A 17,781-nucleotide genomic window follows, 5' to 3' on the forward strand; every position below is an offset into this window, starting at 1 on the left:
AAGGTTGTAGCAAGTTAATTGTATTCTAACAAAAATATCCAAGACGTTGGAAGCTATACAAAAATAAAAATGACCAGGTTCCATAGGCCTAATATTGTATAATTATTCACATACACTCATAATTTCCATTCCAAGAGATCAATTTGTTATGGTAATTACAAGCCACGGTTGAGTAGAGCTACTTCAGTGATTTCATTTCATCCTTACCTTGATTTAATCGTCAAGTCAAATATCAACAGAATAAATGTGCCGAATATACAAATAACATCAGAGTTAATACCATGGTAGCCTGATATTTATTGTCCCAAGGAGAAAAAAAAGGAAAAGAAAAAAAGTTATTGTGATTGATTCGAGTTAATAGTTCAGATGCTGCAGGTCGATTGTAGTCAAAGACTCCGAGAAAAAATAGAAACTGTCCGTAGAAATGTCCACGGGGCTGTCCAGAGACTCTGACAAGCTCGGCGAGGCCGCGTCGGAGAGCTGTAGGCAGGAATCCGAGGAGAAAGGCTGAAAGTCGTGTATAGAAACATCCAGGGCCGGGGGACTGTCGCCATTGTCCGGGCCAGATGCCGAGCCGGGGCCCATTGTTGACATGCAGCCCGGAACAGTGGGTGACGGGTTGGGAAAATGTTTCAGATTTTTGTCATTGCTGTTCAGCGGCGCAGCAGCAAAGCCCATGGCCTCTCCATTGTGGAGCTGCTGCGCGGTGCTGAGAGTGTTGTTCTGAAAGGAGCAGGTATCTCTCTCCAGCAGGGCCCCGCTCCGCTCGTACAGGGGGGCCTCGTCCTCCTCCTCGTCGCTGTGGATGCCGTCCTCGGCTCCCGGCCCCTTCCCCTCCCCGTTGTGGTTCTCCTTGCTCTGGGTTTGCCGCTTGTGCTTCATGCGCCGGTTCTGGAACCAGACTTTGACCTGCCTCTCGGTCAGGTCCAGCAGAGCCGCTATCTCCACTCTCCTCGGTCGGCACAGATACTTGTTGAAGTGGAACTCTTTCTCCAGCTCCAGCAGCTGTGTGTTGGTGTACGCTGTCCTCAGCCGACGAGAGCCCCCTCCTCCCCCTCCGCTCTCCACAATCTCAGGCGAGCCTGGAAAACAAGCAGCAACGGTAGCGTGGGATTAAAAAACGCAGGACACAACAGTTACATAACCCCGCAGCCCCGTGAATCTAACATTGAAAGCTTTCAGAAAACCACCAGAGAGAGGCTCTCAACACGCTGCAGCAAAATGGCCGCTGGAGCTACTGACCCGAGCTGAGCCTGTGCAGCCTCTATCTAGACTAAAAACCATTACTGTAGACAGATACACATCAGTTATGTTTTACGCCTAAAATACTGTTCGGCGTGAACGAGGAGCAAAACACGGTGCAAAATAAAAAGCAGTGAGGTCCAGGCTGGTGTGGGATACTAATGAATGCTCCAGCTGCCCTCCTCGGCAACGGCACTCCATCACTCTTCATTACTGTCACACATCAAAACTCTGCCCCGGCTACACGAATAAATCATCTTACATCACCAAACTTTACCCAAACTTTTTTTCTTCCTTTCTTGCTTCATAGACAATCAAAATAAAAGCAACTAGTATAAATGTGTCATAACAACAGCACTGGAGGATATTTGTGTTTTTAAGGAAAGGCCTGTGTGCAGGAGGCTCTTATTTTAGCAACAGATAGTAAACACTTCTCTTTTTTTTTGTAATGCACCAAGTGCTGCAGAAATCAACCCACCTTTTGGAGAAAAACACACGGGTCCATTAGAAATGGTGGTAGCGGTGGAGGTCGGCAGGTGGTTCCTCTTGGAGGCTTTCTTCTCCCGCATCCAGGGGTACTCCGGGGGTAAAGAGGCGGTGGGCAGCTGGCTGCATCCGTCGGGGCTGTGTCTGGGCCGGCCGTGCCGCGGATGGCTGCCCGGGTTCAGGCTGGGAATGGTCTGCTCAAAGGGAGGAGGAATCAGTGTCGGGCGTGAAAGCGTCGAGCTCTTGATTGATGAACTTTGAAATGAATCAGCGACAGGGGGGAAAGATGTCAGGCACTCAGCAAGCGACGGCTGACTATTGATAAAACCGCTCTCTCGCTCGAATTCGTAATTCATCTCCGCTCCCTGAGAGCCGAGGAAAGTTTGCACGCGTATTTTTATAAATGTTGCGGCTCAGTGAGGACGAGGAAGAAAAAATCATTAAAAAAAAAAAACCTCGTGGTGGTGTTTTTTTCTATGTCACTGATTACGGCCGTATGGGGACCGAGCTACTATTAAACTATTGAATTCATGGAGACAAGGTTGAAATTGGACCGAATTGCCTGTCACATGATTACCTCTGCCCAATGACAATTTGGGGTTTAATCAAAAGAAGCCACTGTCTGCCTGATTGATCCAAAAACTCAGAAGAAGAACGCCTCGCTCAGCTGGGGGACGACTGTTTTTTATTTACATCTTTGTCCGCTCAGTTTATCCTCCTCTCGCACTCTCCAGTCCAGTCCACTAAGCCACAAAATCTGTTTTTTAAGAATGGCTGACGCTCACTATTACAGGGAAGGAGCCCAGCCTAGGGTGCGCGCGGATTCGTGCACTCCTCTTTCTCGTATTGTTTGAAGATGTCAGTCGAGAACGCCCCCACCTCACACACACACAGACACACAGACCCACACATTTCACGCCAGTAGCTATTCATATAGGCAAGAGCCAGACTTCAGGGGTGAAACACACACACATACACACACCAAAAACTGATATTGAGACTTCTGGACAGAAACAAACCCCAACAATCCAGTCTGTTCAGTGTGTCTGCTGACTCCAGAGTGGATGTGTGTTCTCCTAAAGGTGCATAACAATGAAATATGCAGTGCATCCATTGACATGTGTTGCAATAAAAAGCCCATCCATTAGTTTAATACTGACGGATATGACACGTTCAGGCCATTTCATCCAGTAACTGCAGTTTAACATTTACAGCTGCAGCTACACTGCACAAACTTATAAACACACATACATAAGCACACAGTCACACGCACCCACTGCACACAAAGTTGTTTTTGAATTAAGGCTATTTATGAGGGCTGCATGGATGTGATATTAAAATACACAGTGGATTTTAGTTTATTGCACAAAAAGGTCGATTTCATAACGAGGTCATGCGCGCCCATGTGTGTGCACATGCACCCACAAACACTATGGCTGAACACAGAGGCACTCTTTGTTTTGTGATGACTGATATTCGGATTTTTCGATTTAACCCAAAACTGCAAAACGATCATCTCCTTTAAAATATGGTTCAAACATTCACACTGATGGTGGAATTGGGAAATCCAGTGGCGAGAGCAGGGTTCGTTGAGAGGACAGTAGCTACAGCGGTGAAATGCTTCCTGCTGGATCACCTCTACCTGAAATTGCAATGAAGCAAACACCAACACGCTGCACGGATCGACCATTCACAACGAATCCATTTGCAGCGTTATTATGTAGATGGAAATGTTATTGAATGGCTCTTCCCCGCAGTGTTTGGTTTTAGACCTCTTCCAGAATAATCTGTAAAAGCCCCATTTGGGATGTTTTTCGTCAAGCAGTGTACATGTTGTATTTCCATTCCAAAAAAATGGCTTGGTGAGTAAGAGAGAGGAAGAAGAGAAGTGGTAGGCCTCTCTCAGTTTGTTGCTTATATTCCAAACAAAGAGTCTTGGAAGCCTGTGCGCGATCAATCTTACTCGCCAAAAGGTCTGACAGCTCGGTGCCCTCACAACACATTTAAGGTTTCTAACTCTCCCCCGGATCAAATGCAGCCAGGAAGCGTCGAGAAACACTGGCCACTCAGATTAGAACCAGTTTGTGCTCACAGTTGCGCCTGGGATGTCGCTGGAGGGATGTTTTAAAAGATAAATAAGATTCCAGCTGCCTAAGATGCGACCATTTCCTTTTCTACAGAGGAGACAGTGTATAACGCGCCATTGGTGAGTATATGGCGAAGCAGCTTCTCCACCTGGCTTCTTTTACCTTTGAATTGTGAGTGCGATTTAAAACACACCGGCGTGTTATTTGTCAGTTTTTTTGGTGGACATGTGAGGTTTGCGCGCGGGGCAGACTGTGTGGTGGAGGACAGAGTTGCTAGGGGGAGAGATGGATGGCTTTTTTGGAATTACGCACAGGCTTTGTGTGTAAGGAAAGGAGTGGGTGGCGGCATTTAGTGGACCCCAGCCTGTCCTACACACTTGTCTTTACAACAGGATTGATTTAGGAGCACTTTCCCACGGATGGAAACGCAATGAAAGAAATACAAGTCTCCTTTTTCGGTTAAAACGTTATTTATGTGCTACCTGTGTACGGCGCATATGGGTCAAATCAGTGCCTTGCTGTGTATGCGTGTGCGTGCGCGCGTGTATTTCTCAGTGTGTGAGAGAGTGAGTATGTCTGTGTTGGATGCAGAAATGCTCAGTGCATCAGCTTTTTTTTTTTTTGCTTTGACACACCATGGTTCAATTGTTCTAGGTTCCCCTGCTAACCATATGTCAGGGCTGCTAATGTCCACGTCCTCTTATATCAATCAGATCGGGCTGAAAATGAATTCTTCATGCAAAATTCAGTGAGAACAAATAGTAGTGCAGTTGCACAAAGGCATAACAACATTCATAAAAACTGAACATGGCACAATTTTATCAATTGGAGAAGAAAGATGGAAAACTCCCAGAGCAGGCTTAGAACAACAACAAAAAAACTGCATTTTCTTTACAAGAAATTCTGTGTAAATTAGACAATAATATTTTAGCTCCATGTTTGATTCCTTTTTCAAAATTAATATCTATATTAATTGTAGTTAGAAATGCATTTAAATGTATGATAATTTGTAAGCAACCCTCTGATTTCATCCAAAGCCACACATGGCCTGTTTTCCATCTTTCATCTGTTCATCTCTTTGCTGTAACCATCCTCATAACCGAGGTGCTGCCTGCTGTTGAACGCTGGCGTCTGCAAATCTGCAGAATAATGAGACAAATGAAAACCCCGTTATGACTCCAGTTCAGCCTGTATCCTCTCTGACCGCATTTGACTGACTGAACATATCAGGGAATTATTTTTCAAACGATTTCTCATTTAGCTTGTTTGTCTTTCCTGCAGAATCTCCAGAAGGGCCCGGGTGACATTTTTTATTATTATGGATGAGAGGAGAGGAGGAGGCCACCCGAGTTTTCCTCACATCGAGTCAAGAGGAGGGAGACAAAAATCAAGTAGCTTTTAGTCTGTGTTTGACTTCATCCGCCGCCATTTGCTTTTTTTTATATTGTTGAATATTAATTCTGAGCAATGGTTCCTTATTATTTTGTATGTATAAATTATGGACATTTATATTTACTATGTATCACCCATGGTGTTGGCTATTAGTATTTTATTATGCTTTTAATATACTGCAAATTGTTTTTGTTTTGTGCTTTCATGTTATCAGCACCACATAATCACATTTATCACAATAATAAAATGTAATATTAAAAAAGCTAGAGGTATATTTTCATGTTTTACTTTAATTTAAGAAGCTGCCTTGTATTTAATGTTGTGATCACGTGAAACTTCTCTGATGTGTCTAAATTAAAAGGAGGATCTGCTACAATTATATTTCAATTCTTTTATTTATTTCTTTGAACTGGAGCAGCATGGAATGTATGACATCGAAAAAAAATTGATGATGTCTGTTTCTTTTTTTTTCTTCAATAAAGAAACTGCTAACGTGTGTCCTTCTTTCCACCCTTATTGCAATGACTGATTGACTTTACATTCGCTGAGAAAATAAAAAACACCTCCTCGAAGAAGAAGAATTAGAAGAAAATGGGAAACATAGGCTATAATAGCAACATGGTGAGCTACTGCTGCTGCTGCTGCAGGGAGCTTGTGCGGAGTCGACTACATGTATGGGCTGGAAAAGGGCTGAGACGCTAATATGCACCAACCTTCTCCCCACACAATCGCAGGGGTGTCAAATAATACTAATGGACTCTTAACTTTACACCAAAAAAATAAAAATAAAAAATAAAAATAAATAACATCAGAAAGTCCAATAGAACAAAACACAAACAAGGGAGGTTGCGTCTAAGCTCATGACCCTTGCTTTTTGAAAATGTGTTTCCCTCATAATCCAAGCTCGTGGCTTCACAAGTGCAACAAAATGCAAAACACAATTCTTCAACTGCGGATAAATAAAAGACGGACAAATTCACATTAAAAATGAATAACATACGTTCATAATACCCTGTTTGAGTTTCAATTTTAAAACAAGATTTCAATAAAAAAAAAAAAAAAAAGATTAAATAGGCCTATGCATATACTGTGCCCCCCTCCCTCCCGCTCTACACGTCCTACAGCCCAGATAAAGGTCTTTGTGAGACAATGACACGAGCAAATAGAGAAAAATTCAAGCAAGTCGTGATTATTTATCCTAAGCTACTTCACACATCAAACTATAGAAAACATAAACAAAGGCGGAGAGAAGGTGGAAGCCGTGAGGAGGCGCAGAAACAAAGCAGTAATGTGTCTGGAGGTGGGTAAGACAATGGGCGGAGTGATCCGGGCAGCGCCACCGCTACAGATGCGTCAGTTTGGGCGCTTCCTGGATTCTTCCCTGAGAGTAGTGCGACGTTAGGTCTGTGTACGTCGGTGTCGGATCACACACTCCGTGATGCTGACTGTTGCCCATTGTGATTGCTCCATTGTAGTCCATGTTCGCGGATCCCGGGTGCGGGAGGTGGGTCAGACCGAAAACGGAGGCCCCAGAGTTGGGCATTGAGTCGATGTAACCTCCGCCGACATAAACGGGGCTGCCCTGCATGTGCGTGCCGTAGTTGCCATTGCCTTGGAGAGGATGCGCGTCATACTCGGGCGTGGCCGATTCGGTCCCGGGATACCTCTTCTGGGAGGGCGGGCAGTTGTTGAGGGAGCTGTTCAAAGGAGGGGGATATGACGTGGCCATACCGTATGCGTTTTGATGAGGTTTATTGTAAGACGTCGGTGACTGGGATTCATAAGGTACACTGTTTACAAGAGAATGCATAGAGTTGAGGTATCCTCCGCCTCCAGCGCCACCGGAGGCCGGACCCACGGGACTCCGCGGGGACTGTCCACCAGGGGAAGGCATCATCCCCACACCTTTCTGATCCTTCTTGTATTTCATCCTGCGGTTCTGGAACCAGATTTTGATCTGTCTCTCGGTGAGGTTGAGCAGGTTAGCCATCTCCACCCTCCGAGGTCTGCAGAGGTACCGGTTGAAGTGGAACTCCTTCTCCAGCTCCACGAGCTGGGCGCTGGTGTAAGCTGTCCGGGCCCTCTTCGATGCTGCTGACCCCGGAGGACTCTTGTCTCCGGGGCAACTCTCCACTGTCAGGGAGGAGAGGAAGATGTCAATCAGTAATCCATTGCAGGCAGAGAGAGAGAGAGAGAGAGAGAGAGAGAGGTACAGAGGCAGAGACAGGAAAGTGAGAGTGAAAGCAAAACCTCGTGGCAACAAGCACACAGCTGATAACAGAACTCTCCACCATCAATAGGGGGTGGGGAACAGTTACTAGATAAATATGCCCTGCTCCACCACTTAAGGAGTTTTTTTTTCATTCCCCCTCTCCTCCTCCCTGTTTTCAGTAACGTGCGCGCGCCTGTGCGTGTGCACGTACTGTATGTGTTACAAACATCTCAACGTTTTGATAAATCAGCTCCCTACTGCAAAGCACAGGGGTTATCACCAGGGCTCCATACAACAATTAACAATCAATGTATGGACACTGCGCCTGTGCACACGCTACACTAACCACAAAGGGAAAGAGGGTGAATGGAGAGCACTGGGTCAATATCTGATATGCAACCAGGTAACCTCAGATTTCCTACTAAAACATTTTGACCCTCATCTTCACCCGTAGTCACACAGTAGCACACGCGTAATGCAAACACAAGCATTATGTATTCTTCGGGGTGTATAAAGCAGCTCGCCTTCACCTCACTGATAAGCGCCCCCCTCCCCTCCAAGAGGAGCTGGAGCTTGGCTGCAGAATAGCAAGGTGTTGGTCTATTTACCGCCGTGGCAGACGGCCAACACTTAATAAATTTCACTACCTGCCGCCCAGACCTGGAGCAAAAGGAATGCAGCATGACATTTCCAGCCTCATTAGGCTATTAGAGAGACGAAAGGCTTAGCACGTGGTATGGGAGGGATACCCATGTATGTAATGACAATGATTATTGCTATATTATTTATGAATTCATTTTAAGGGGCTTATTTGCTCGAATTAAAAGGTAGAGTGATTTGGGAAAGCTGTGGCGAGAGCAGGATTATTGGTATGTGCGAGTCTATTCATAAATATGTTGTTATAACGAATGAAAACACCTTCCTAGACATAAATCACACATTTCTGCACCAAGCTGTAACTTAGTTACAAGAAAAGATTACAATTAAAAAGCAAAATGAGAGGACCACGAGAAGTGAGCATGTGTAGATTGGCTCTTTGTAAATAAACACCACACAAACACAACCCACTGACTCTGACCTCGAGTCTGAACAGCAGAATGGGTAGATTTGGTATATACTTGCTTACGTGCGTAAATCGTGCGTAAAGGGGCTTTCGTGTGTAGCACTATTACAATTGGAGAGAAAAAAAACACCTTCCTAACATAGATGACATTGTAGTGCGCCATGTTGCCTCGCATTCCTAGTTCTTACTGAAGGCGACAACCTTTAGCGTAATTAGAAAAATGTCCAATTCATTTACAAAAAATTAACAGAATAAATGACCAACTGAGTTTTTAGGTCAGTAAATAACCCCCAAACCCTGACACGTCAAGTTTCCCTCCACTTAAGCAGCAGACGGTGGATTGTGACCGTGCGTAAAAGTCTCTATACACGTTACCAACTCGACCTGTTGAAAAATAAAACTGATCAAAAACTTTCTCTAAATATGACTCCTGAAAAAAATCCAATGGCAGGCGTCACATTTCCTTGCAGTTCCAACTTTAACTGAAACTAACCTGACAATAAAATTTCTGACTTCGTTTGTATTTAAAGAGGGGTAACTGGAAGATGGGCATTATCTTTATTTATTTTTTTAGGTTGGCATTATGTAATCGAGACCCCAAAACACAACCTCCTCCACCCTGACCTGCAAAGCTTTCCTCTGGGTCTGGTTTGCCTACGTGCGTAAAACGTGCGTAAATGGCCCTCCATAAATGTAAGCACTTTTACGGGTTGTTAAAAACTAAGGAAAACGCCTCCCCGAGCATAAATCAAAAATGAAGCCAGAGGACTTTTCACTACTTGGTGCACCTTAATTGAAATATTACCCACAAAATTTTACAAAATAATAAGGTCATGGGAAATGAGCATCTCTAGTTTTTTCAGTTTAGTTTTATACAAACAAACACACCCAAACACCCCACGACCACCCACCCCCCTTCACTCTGACCCACCAAGCTTCGCTCTCATAAAAACAGCAGGACAAACTGAACAACTGTTGTGCGTGTTTGTTTGTTGTCCCTGCGGGAACATTATGTGATCAGTGGAGATGCGTGTTTACAGTAGGGACAGGTCAGCTGCAGGGCACAGAGACAACAAATGGTAGAATCTGCTTCCAATGTGGAGGCACGTGATTCTTCTACAGTCTTATACCAACTTATATTTCCTGTATATCATCATGGCTGAGACATCAGAAGAGAAATCATTCACTTATGGTGTAGATTCACTAAAAGCAACCTGTGCAGAGGTGTGCTGGTGGAGCTGAAGACACAGTGGCTTTGTTTTTTCTGAGTAACTTTAAGAATTCAGAGTGAATCAAAGTATAAATACAATACAATATAAAAGCACAGTAAAAAACAAAAAATATCTTTCTGACACTGACGGAGAAAAAAAAATCTTCTATGGGACAGTACTGTCCTGTTGTCCTGTTGTCCTGACCCCTTAACTGCCCCCTCACCCACACCCCTCATTTAGAGTATCCTCCCTCAACAAAACCTATGTAACTTTGTGGTCAGTGGATATCAGGTGGTGTGTGTATGTGTGTGTGTGTGTGTGTGTGTGTGTGTGTGTGTGTGTGTGTGTGTGTGTGTGTGTGTGTGTGTGTGTGTGTGTGTGTGTGTGTGTGTGTATGTGTGACAGTAGGTCTCGGTTGGAGGTACCTGAACTGGAGCTACTGGCGGGTTTCTGCTTGGTGTTCTGACGGGATTCCTTCATCCAGGGGAAGATGTGTTTGCGAGTGGTAGAGGTCGGGGAGCCGTTCTTGGCGTTGGGCTGGTTGGACCCGTTGCTTGTGTTTTGGCTGATAGCACCGGGGGATTGTGAGGGAGGGGGTGGGCCTGACACCGGCACCTGCGGTTGATTGCTTTCGGGATGAACCTTGGACTGCGCCGCCTGAATGGCTGTGGCCCTGTCGCAGCTCTCCGCCATCTCCCCCGGCTTCTGCAGAGCCACGGAGCCGTCAGGAGACTGCAGGGAGCAGGCAGGTCGATGGTACTCACTTTCCACATGAGAGGCCCGGGGATATTGGACCTGATTGGCATCATAACTGAAGCCATTTGCGCTTTGATATGGGTAGCCACTGTAAATTGCGGAGCTGTCGTAGTAGGTTGCCTTTTGCATCTCGCCGTTTCCCAATATTTATTTCAGAAACTGACAGGGTCTTGACACCCTTGTAGAATAACATTGGCACCCCGTGGTCACGTGACGCCTCTCCGCCAATGGCCTCCTCGGGTGAACCTAGGGTTACAAGAAGCACTGTGAGGAGAAGAAATGGTGGCGATCCATCTTACTTTTCAATACAGGCCTGACACTGGAGACTATGGAGGCAAGATAGGGCCAACAGTCCTGTAGACTATTACCGTTTACCTTATGGCTTACACAGGGCACAAAGGCACGCACTAACCTTGTATTACCATCTGTGCCAAACAACATCAAAACAAAAAACCTTTTCAAAAGCATTTCAGATTGCCAAATCAATTTTAGGACCTAACATGGAACTGCGTGACATTTTAAAGCTCGGAGCTTATTAACAATGAAACTGAATACAGAGTTACAACTGGTGGAGAAAAAGCTTTGGGTGAGAAAAGGAGCTGTAGGAGAAGCTTATTAGGGGGTTACCACACAGGAAAATAATATTTCTGTTACATTGTTATTCTACCAACAGGGCTGTCAACAGTGGATCTAATTTCCTTGTAGCAGATGAAAACATTCCCCGTGGCTCGCAAGGGTTTAATTCTATTTTTGTTTAGTTTTTTTCATTTTTAGTTAAACCACGTTCCTTCAGTAAAAGACACCTGGCGCAAAGCATAAACAACCGCATTCTCTCGTCTGCTTTTTTTTGTCCTTGCGTGCTGCAAGATGAATGGAAAGGCCACGAGGAAACCTGAAAAACCGGGCGGGCATTCGTGTATCTCCATGACCACACTGTGAACTTTTCCTTGCAGCCCCCATAATAATGACTGCTGTCGCCGCGGCCCGGCGCGGTGATATATGGAGAGGGTCAGTGGGCCGGTACGGCTCGCTCCGAGCGAGCGACCCCGACGAGCAGCCAGAACCCGCTATGCTACACATCCAGGCGGCGGACAGAGACCCGGGGATGGCACACCCAGAGCCTGCTGCTAAAAGCTCCATAACTCACGCAGGTAACCATGGGGATCCGCCTCTAACAGATTCCTGAGGAAACTATAAACCATAGTAGCCAGTAAGCCACAGGTCACTTTGCTTTTCTAATGCAACCTTAATAATGAAACACAATTAATGCGTTTAAACCAGAGCAATAATAATAATAATTATTATTATTATAACAATAATAATGACAATAATAACAATTATTATTATTATTATTAATACAATTTTAAAAGAACGTATTTATTTATTTTATTTTCAATGGAGATTGATCTTAACCTCGACATTTGTCTCTATAATAATGCACTTCTTTTGTCTGTACTATCCACCGCCCGTCGCCTCAAACCAGGGAACAGATAGAAAAATAACATATATAAAATCTAAAGTGACTATACAACCCAACCGTGCAACTTTAACGTTTTAACTGCTGAAAGTGAAAAAGGCCCTGGCGCTGTGTCTGATAGTAAAACCTGAGCTCAACAATAACGATGTTAGGCTGCAATAAAAGTGTTAGTTGTTTATTTCACAGTTGCAGGACAGTCAAACAGCAGGCATGCAGCACGGGCTAAAGTAGAACATGTTTTTTTCGAAATGAGCTCAAAGTGAAGTGAAAGGAAAATAAATGTGGAATAACACTGGGTTTGTGCAGCCGAGCAAAACAAGCAAGCAAATCAGACTAAAATGAGCCCCCAGCTTGATCTCCACGCAGCTAAACCGCAGGCTGAAAGAAGGTGTCTTCACTGTATCTGCTCTCACGATGACCTGGAAAACATATCAGAAAGCGGTGTGCTGTGGATCTCCAGGCGAGCCATTGCGAAAGTCATAAATGGCAAAGAAAAAGGAGACAAAAGACAGACTAGAGCTGTGCGCGCAGCCCTCTGCTCCACGTTAGAGAAATCTGGCTGCCTGACTGTGTGTGTGAACTCTTCCTGAACCGAGATCTAAGTCATACGGTGATAAATCACCGCGCGACACACAAACTCCGCCATTTACAACCGAGGGAGCCTATTTCTGGCCTGCTTACCTTATCCTCTGACGACGAATGCAGAGCACCGAGCAATATTTTCTCATTCAGCGACGAAATCGATCAAAGCAGTAATCCAGAGAAAAGTTTAAAGGCAGGGCTGGCTGGGCGAAGCAGCAGCAGAGGCAGCAGCAGACTGCGCCCTGCCATACAACCAGGCATTAGCAGCCACAACAAAAAAAGGAAGAGCAGAGAGAAACCCCTTTCCTTTTTTCCTTTTCTTTTTTTCCTACTCGACGTGGATGGGTAAACCGAGATTACGAAAGCAGGCGTGAGCAGTCGGGTCAGCGAGATAAGAGTTATCTGGCCCCAAGATTGAATTTACCGTCATGCTATAGAGCAATGGCCAGGGCTTCATAGCAATATTAAACTCAGCCAAGGCTATGCTGGACTGTGTGATCCTTCACCAGTACCATGCAGACACCAGTGAACTGCCCCGAACCAGAGCGTCACCATAGACAAGAAAAATTATGCAAATGAAGTAGCGCCTTGGAAAGCCAGTTCAAATCAAGTGGCTGCCTCTCCTCCTCCCCCAACCAAATGAGGCTGTGTCTAGAAAATATATATATACATATTACATCGTCCCAAAGAGCATGGAAGTCCATCCCTAAAGTGTTTTAAATCTTTTTTGTTATTATTTACTCCACGTCTTGCAGTGGAGTTATGAGCCCAGTGGATGAGATTTTGGAGAGAGGGGAGAATACAAAGGAATAATCAGGCGCTGAGCACGCTGCTTTTCCATTTCCCTGGGACATAAAGGGCTTCTATCCACAGCTTAATCATTAACCCGCATTTTTTGCATATGCTCCTCAATCTTTCGGCACAAGGACGCGCAATTCGTTTGCATTTCTGCGCCAGGTAGAGCTACTGCATTCTGGCTTCTTGTACAGAGAGAACAACATAATGTGTATTTTTTTTTTTAACAAAAAGATTAGAGAGCACAAGAAACCTCAGATCAAAGCGGTGCTCGAAGTATATCAAGGGAAAACCCCACCAGGAGCAGGATGTGAAAAATGGGAAGAAGTTTCATCACCAAAGGGCAAAGCGGAGGACATGCAGCGAGGAGCAGGGGAGAGGAGAGCCGGCAGCAGGGGAATCCCTCTGCATGGTAATGCTGCCTCGTGCAGCCAAAAAGAAAGAGTGAAAAAAAAATAGATTTATGTCCTCTCAGCTTGTTATGAGCTGTAAACATGTCCAGAGCTGCAGCTTCTCTGCTGATTTCAGGCTCTGGGACAAAATTCAATGACAATTTAAGAAAAAAGAAAGAAAAAAATGTAGAAGACACGGACGGCGTGGGAGGGTGAGTGGGACAAAAATTCACGCGTGAGGATTTATTTTTAGCCAACTCTGCTTTTTTCTTTCTCAGACTGGAACAGCCACTTTGTCTAATTATTTACTTCTTTGTGTTTTGCTAAAATGCTGATTCGTCCCTCTCTTTAATTCGGCCTGGAGCAGAGGGTTAAATGTCAGAGAGCTGCTGCTGCTGCTGCTGCTGCTGCTGCTGCTGCTGCTGCTGCTTAACACGTATGGTGTGGGAGGAAGAAAAAAATCTAAAATGTTGATAAAAGGAAAAAAAAAATTAAAAAGTTGAGAGCTGTAAACTAGATCGGGTCCGGGCAGATGGCTTTCACAGAAAGGAGTTTTTGAAAGGAGTAAGGCACCGCTCCAAGAGCTGCGATTCCCCTCGTCACTTTTATAGTGACAAATTACACCACAAAGACAAGTGGAAGAGAAGGAATTATTGCTCACGGGCTGCTCGTATTGCTGCTGCGAGGAAATGCACAAGCCACGGACTGCTTCTCTATCCCTGCGAGTGCTTTGGTGGGCGTGTGTGGTACTTATTAGAAATTGAATACGGATATCACCATCAAGCATTCATAACACAAATCAATAAAGATATATGGACTTACCGAAGGCAGTTCAAGGTGTCTCCGAGACCTCGCGATGGCCTGAATTTACTTGGCTGGATTTCTGCAACGAGGAGTGGAATAAAAAGATTTTTTTTAATACTCAGAAGATAATACAACATTTGAACGTGTTCTTTAAATTGGGCTCCTGTGGATTTTATTTTCAGACAGCTGCAGATAGAAAATGTGATTATGAATAACAAAGCTATTGTTATTGTGCGTAATTGTTTGGGCCTCGTGTTAAAAATGACTCAGAGAAAAACATGTGGAAAATAGGCCAAACTAAATTAGGTCAAATTCCATGTGAGCTTTCTTAAAATAATTTTTGGAATAAGAAAAAAAAATGGATTTAACAACGTGCTGCATGCATTTGTATTAAAATTGTAATGTATTCACAGCGTTATGAATCCGTAAAGAACGAGATCCCGTTTGAGATTTTGCAACAAAATGTCAGCTAAAATTAATTAACCCGTAGAAAACACATCATAAATCAAACACTAATAAAGAAAATGCATGAATTAAGACCAGAATGTTAAGATTATTCTGAGAGAACAACAGCAGCACAGCCGAGCATCGATGCTTATCAGCGTAATATCACTAAAAACATTAAAATGGGCCTATGCTAATATCGTGTTTGTTGTTTCCCTGCTGCCCGGTGAGCATTTTCTCCACAAACGGATCGAATAGTCATTAGCTCTCGCGCACCCTCTTCCCCAAGTCCCCGTGCCCATAAATCAAGCTGGAGCGCCGTGACCTCAGCGCGGCCGCGCGGTCCTGGATGGCACTCTGTCTTCCATTATATCCTCGTTTCCCTGGCGGAGCGACACAACCCCACCGCTTTCCTCTACTTCTTTATGGAGCCCATCTTGATGTACCATTTGCGCACAAACAACCCCCACGTTCAGACACAAGATGTTTGTTTTATAGGACAGGTTGCACCTTGGAGCGGCCGCGCGCTCTGTTTGGATTTTTTTTTCTTCCTTGGGAGCTGATATTTAAATGGCTGCTTTATTTACAAACGGTACATGGGCCTATTTATTCAAATGCTGCTCGTGATGTGAATATAGCAGAAATAATAGACTGATAATAGATTTATTACAATGTTATAGCACATGGAGCATTAAATGGAACGATGCCTGCACCTTAATGGCCCAAACAAATCCTTAAATCTTCACCTACATATAGTGTGTGTACATTGTGCAGGCCTATTTATGATTCGCTTCATTCACTATGATAAATCAGAGATGATAACAGATAGTAGAGTATCGATAGACTCTCTCTACCTGTCTAATTCTGCCCTGCGAAAAGCTCAGGACCCTTTTTACTGACCTCTGCCTCGCGCAGCAATAACTCACGACAGTAATGAACAATCGGCGGAAATACCTCAAAATAAAATCCATCCTCCCAAAGCTCGGGCTCTGACTCTGTCCGCGTGGAAAAACATATCCGTCCGTGACAGCAGTATAATACATCCACAAACCCGGAATCCTCAGTCTTTCAGTCTGCCTCTCTTTTCTTTTTTCTCCCCTCGATAAACAAACTACACAGCCCGGACTCCCCTCACGGAAAGTGGGGGTAACCCGCATATAATCAGCATCATATGGCCACAGACCGGGGCTCCGGTTTTCTTCCCCGTGCCATAACACCGCGCAGTATTATGCGCCCCGCTCACGTGACGCAACGTCAACTTAAATCCCTTTTATTTGAGCCCGTGAATCATTAATGGAGGCAGTCATTGCCCCTGAGGAGAAACAGATCAGTTTGGAGGGAGAAAAAAGAGGGGTATGTGACACTGCAATGTATCTGGCAGAGGAGCAAGTCTCTCGCAGAGAAGCAGCTTTTCCACGTGTCGCCCATTCAGAGGGAAAGACTGTTCTGTCAGTTTTAAAGTGCCATATATTTGGTGCCTGTTAGCGGCTGAAAGAGCTAATCCTGCTGTATTATGCTGAGTTTCAAGTGCAGCCGCGGCTCAGAGCCAGACTCAAACCAGAGGCTTTCGCGCTGCAGCGTGACAATTCGCACTATGTGAGAATGAGAGAGCTTTCCCTACAAAATACCACTTAATGGTGACATAATGGTTACTCATCACACCAATAAACCTCCTCTCCTTTTCTCTCTACAGCACAGCCGGGGTTGTGGAGTGCATTACACAGAACTCAACTCAATATCGCCCCCCCGTCTTCATTGTCAGACTTAGGCTGTAGTACCACTTACTCAGCCTCTGATTCTCCATCAGCAAAAGCCTGCATGCTGCTGCTGCTGCTGCTGCTGCTGCTGCTGCTGCTGGCTAAACTGAAACAAAACGTCACACATTTACCTGTCCTGCACACGGAGGGTGTGAGTCCTGGTGGTCGAGAGGGGTGCGTGTCAGTCAGCACTGAGCGGAAAGTGGAGGTGAGGTAACCAAAGAGTGGCTGCTCGACCCCGCTGATCACTACATGGACCCCCATTAGACCTACATGCGCTTACGCGTTTCCTATGACCAACTGAGTGATGGCAGAAATTACAGGTTTGTGCAAAGGAAGAGTTTTGCTGTTTTGGAGAAGGGTGGGGGAGGATGGGCTGGTAGAAGTGCCGACTAAGCCATAACCCTGCTGTGGTTTACCACCATACGATAAACCAATCACTATCTAAAACAGTGTGCCACGCGTGCGCCTTGGAAGACTCCTGGCTGCAGCCACTCCAGGTATTGCCAAAAGCCTTAGCCCGGAAGAGCTTCTCTCTTCTCGGCACCGTTTGGCGCTTGTTTTCCGTCAACACCGAGCAGCGGGCGTGGAAAAATCCCACCAAGACTATTAATCATTCGGGGCGGACATGGACAGCATCCCACTCCCACACCAGCCTTTGTCTTCTCAAACTACAACTTGAGCGGTAAACTTTTAAAGACAGGAACAGAAGCAGAGCAGCTCTTATTAATTCACCTTCAGCACCTCTGAAACTGAAGAGGAGGAATATAAATGTGGATGGTTACAGGGGGAACTTTTACGCACAGCTTTTAAAACGCACGGTTGTGATTTGTTTGAGTCTTTAATGTGTTACTTTGGTCTCTCTTTGCTCCTCTACAGACGCAGAGCTGTCAGGATTAGGTGGCTCCACATGACCGTGCACTGAAGGCTGATCCAGCCTCGCCTTTCGCCACCACACCTGAACTTTTCCCTGACCCGGGCAGAGGCATCCAGAGTCGAGTGGGGTGTCATTTTGGGTTCAAAAACAAGGAGAAGACGTAAACCGAAGGCCTTGAGCTGGTAGCTTCTTCTTTTCTCTCTC

At 45.1% G+C, this 17,781-nt stretch overlaps 2 protein-coding genes and 1 long non-coding RNA gene across 12 annotated transcripts in view; 1 reads left to right on the forward strand and 2 right to left on the reverse strand.

Moving 5' to 3' along the window:
• LOC146979022 (homeobox protein Hox-A2a) lies at positions 1 to 10,278 on the reverse strand. Of its 4 annotated transcripts, none has more exons than XM_085792148.1 (3): positions 10,119 to 10,278; positions 1,721 to 1,922; positions 1 to 1,082 (listed from the first exon to the last, which is right to left on the reverse strand). In XM_085792148.1, the coding sequence occupies exons 2-3, from the start codon at positions 1,809 to 1,811 to the stop codon at positions 355 to 357; spliced, it is 819 nt and encodes a 272-aa protein (XP_085648274.1). In that variant the 5' UTR covers positions 1,812 to 1,922; positions 10,119 to 10,278; the 3' UTR covers positions 1 to 354. The 4 variants fall into 4 exon arrangements, with proteins under 4 accessions (XP_085648274.1, XP_085648275.1, XP_085648272.1 ...); XM_085792149.1 differs by lacking the exon at positions 10,119 to 10,278 and adding an exon at positions 2,422 to 2,937; XM_085792146.1 differs by lacking the exon at positions 10,119 to 10,278 and adding an exon at positions 2,306 to 2,937.
• hoxa3a (homeobox A3a) overlaps positions 5,584 to 17,781 on the reverse strand; it is a 25,309-nt gene continuing 13,111 nt past the window's right edge. For 2 of the 7 annotated variants that reach the window (XM_085792140.1, XM_085792138.1), the window contains 3 exons: positions 14,518 to 14,578; positions 10,119 to 10,695; positions 5,584 to 7,340 (listed from right to left, as the gene is read on the reverse strand). In XM_085792140.1, the coding sequence (XP_085648266.1) occupies positions 6,550 to 7,340; positions 10,119 to 10,578 (1,251 nt within the window). In that variant the 5' untranslated portion in view covers positions 10,579 to 10,695; positions 14,518 to 14,578 and the 3' untranslated portion in view covers positions 5,584 to 6,549. Of the gene's footprint in view, positions 7,341 to 10,118; positions 10,696 to 12,607; positions 13,876 to 14,517; positions 14,579 to 15,897; positions 16,130 to 16,831; positions 17,026 to 17,781 lie in introns of those variants that run through there. The other 5 variants (XM_085792142.1, XM_085792141.1, XM_085792144.1 and 2 more) reach the window with 5 other exon arrangements.
• LOC146979024 (uncharacterized) overlaps positions 17,148 to 17,781 on the forward strand; it is a 1,102-nt gene continuing 468 nt past the window's right edge. Inside the window, exons 1-2 of the long non-coding RNA XR_015037149.1 lie at positions 17,148 to 17,385; positions 17,580 to 17,759. This is a non-coding gene — a long non-coding RNA (uncharacterized LOC146979024). The remainder of the gene's footprint in view (positions 17,386 to 17,579; positions 17,760 to 17,781) is intronic.

This window comes from Trachurus japonicus, chromosome 11, assembly GCF_045865225.1.
Source record: "Trachurus japonicus isolate A0001 chromosome 11, Traja_1.0".
Classification (NCBI taxonomy): domain Eukaryota; kingdom Metazoa; phylum Chordata; class Actinopteri; order Carangiformes; family Carangidae; genus Trachurus; species Trachurus japonicus.

Excerpts from the sequence above, each read along its gene's own strand:
- LOC146979022 (XM_085792145.1), bottom strand. The coding sequence starts at position 2,084 with ATGAATTACGAATTCGAGCGAGAGAGCGGTTTTATCAATAGTCAGCCG. Across the intron at positions 1,083-1,720 it reads CGTGTGTTTTTCTCCAAAAG|GCTCGCCTGAGATTGTGGAG; the intron begins GTGGGTTGATTT and ends CTTGTTTTCCAG.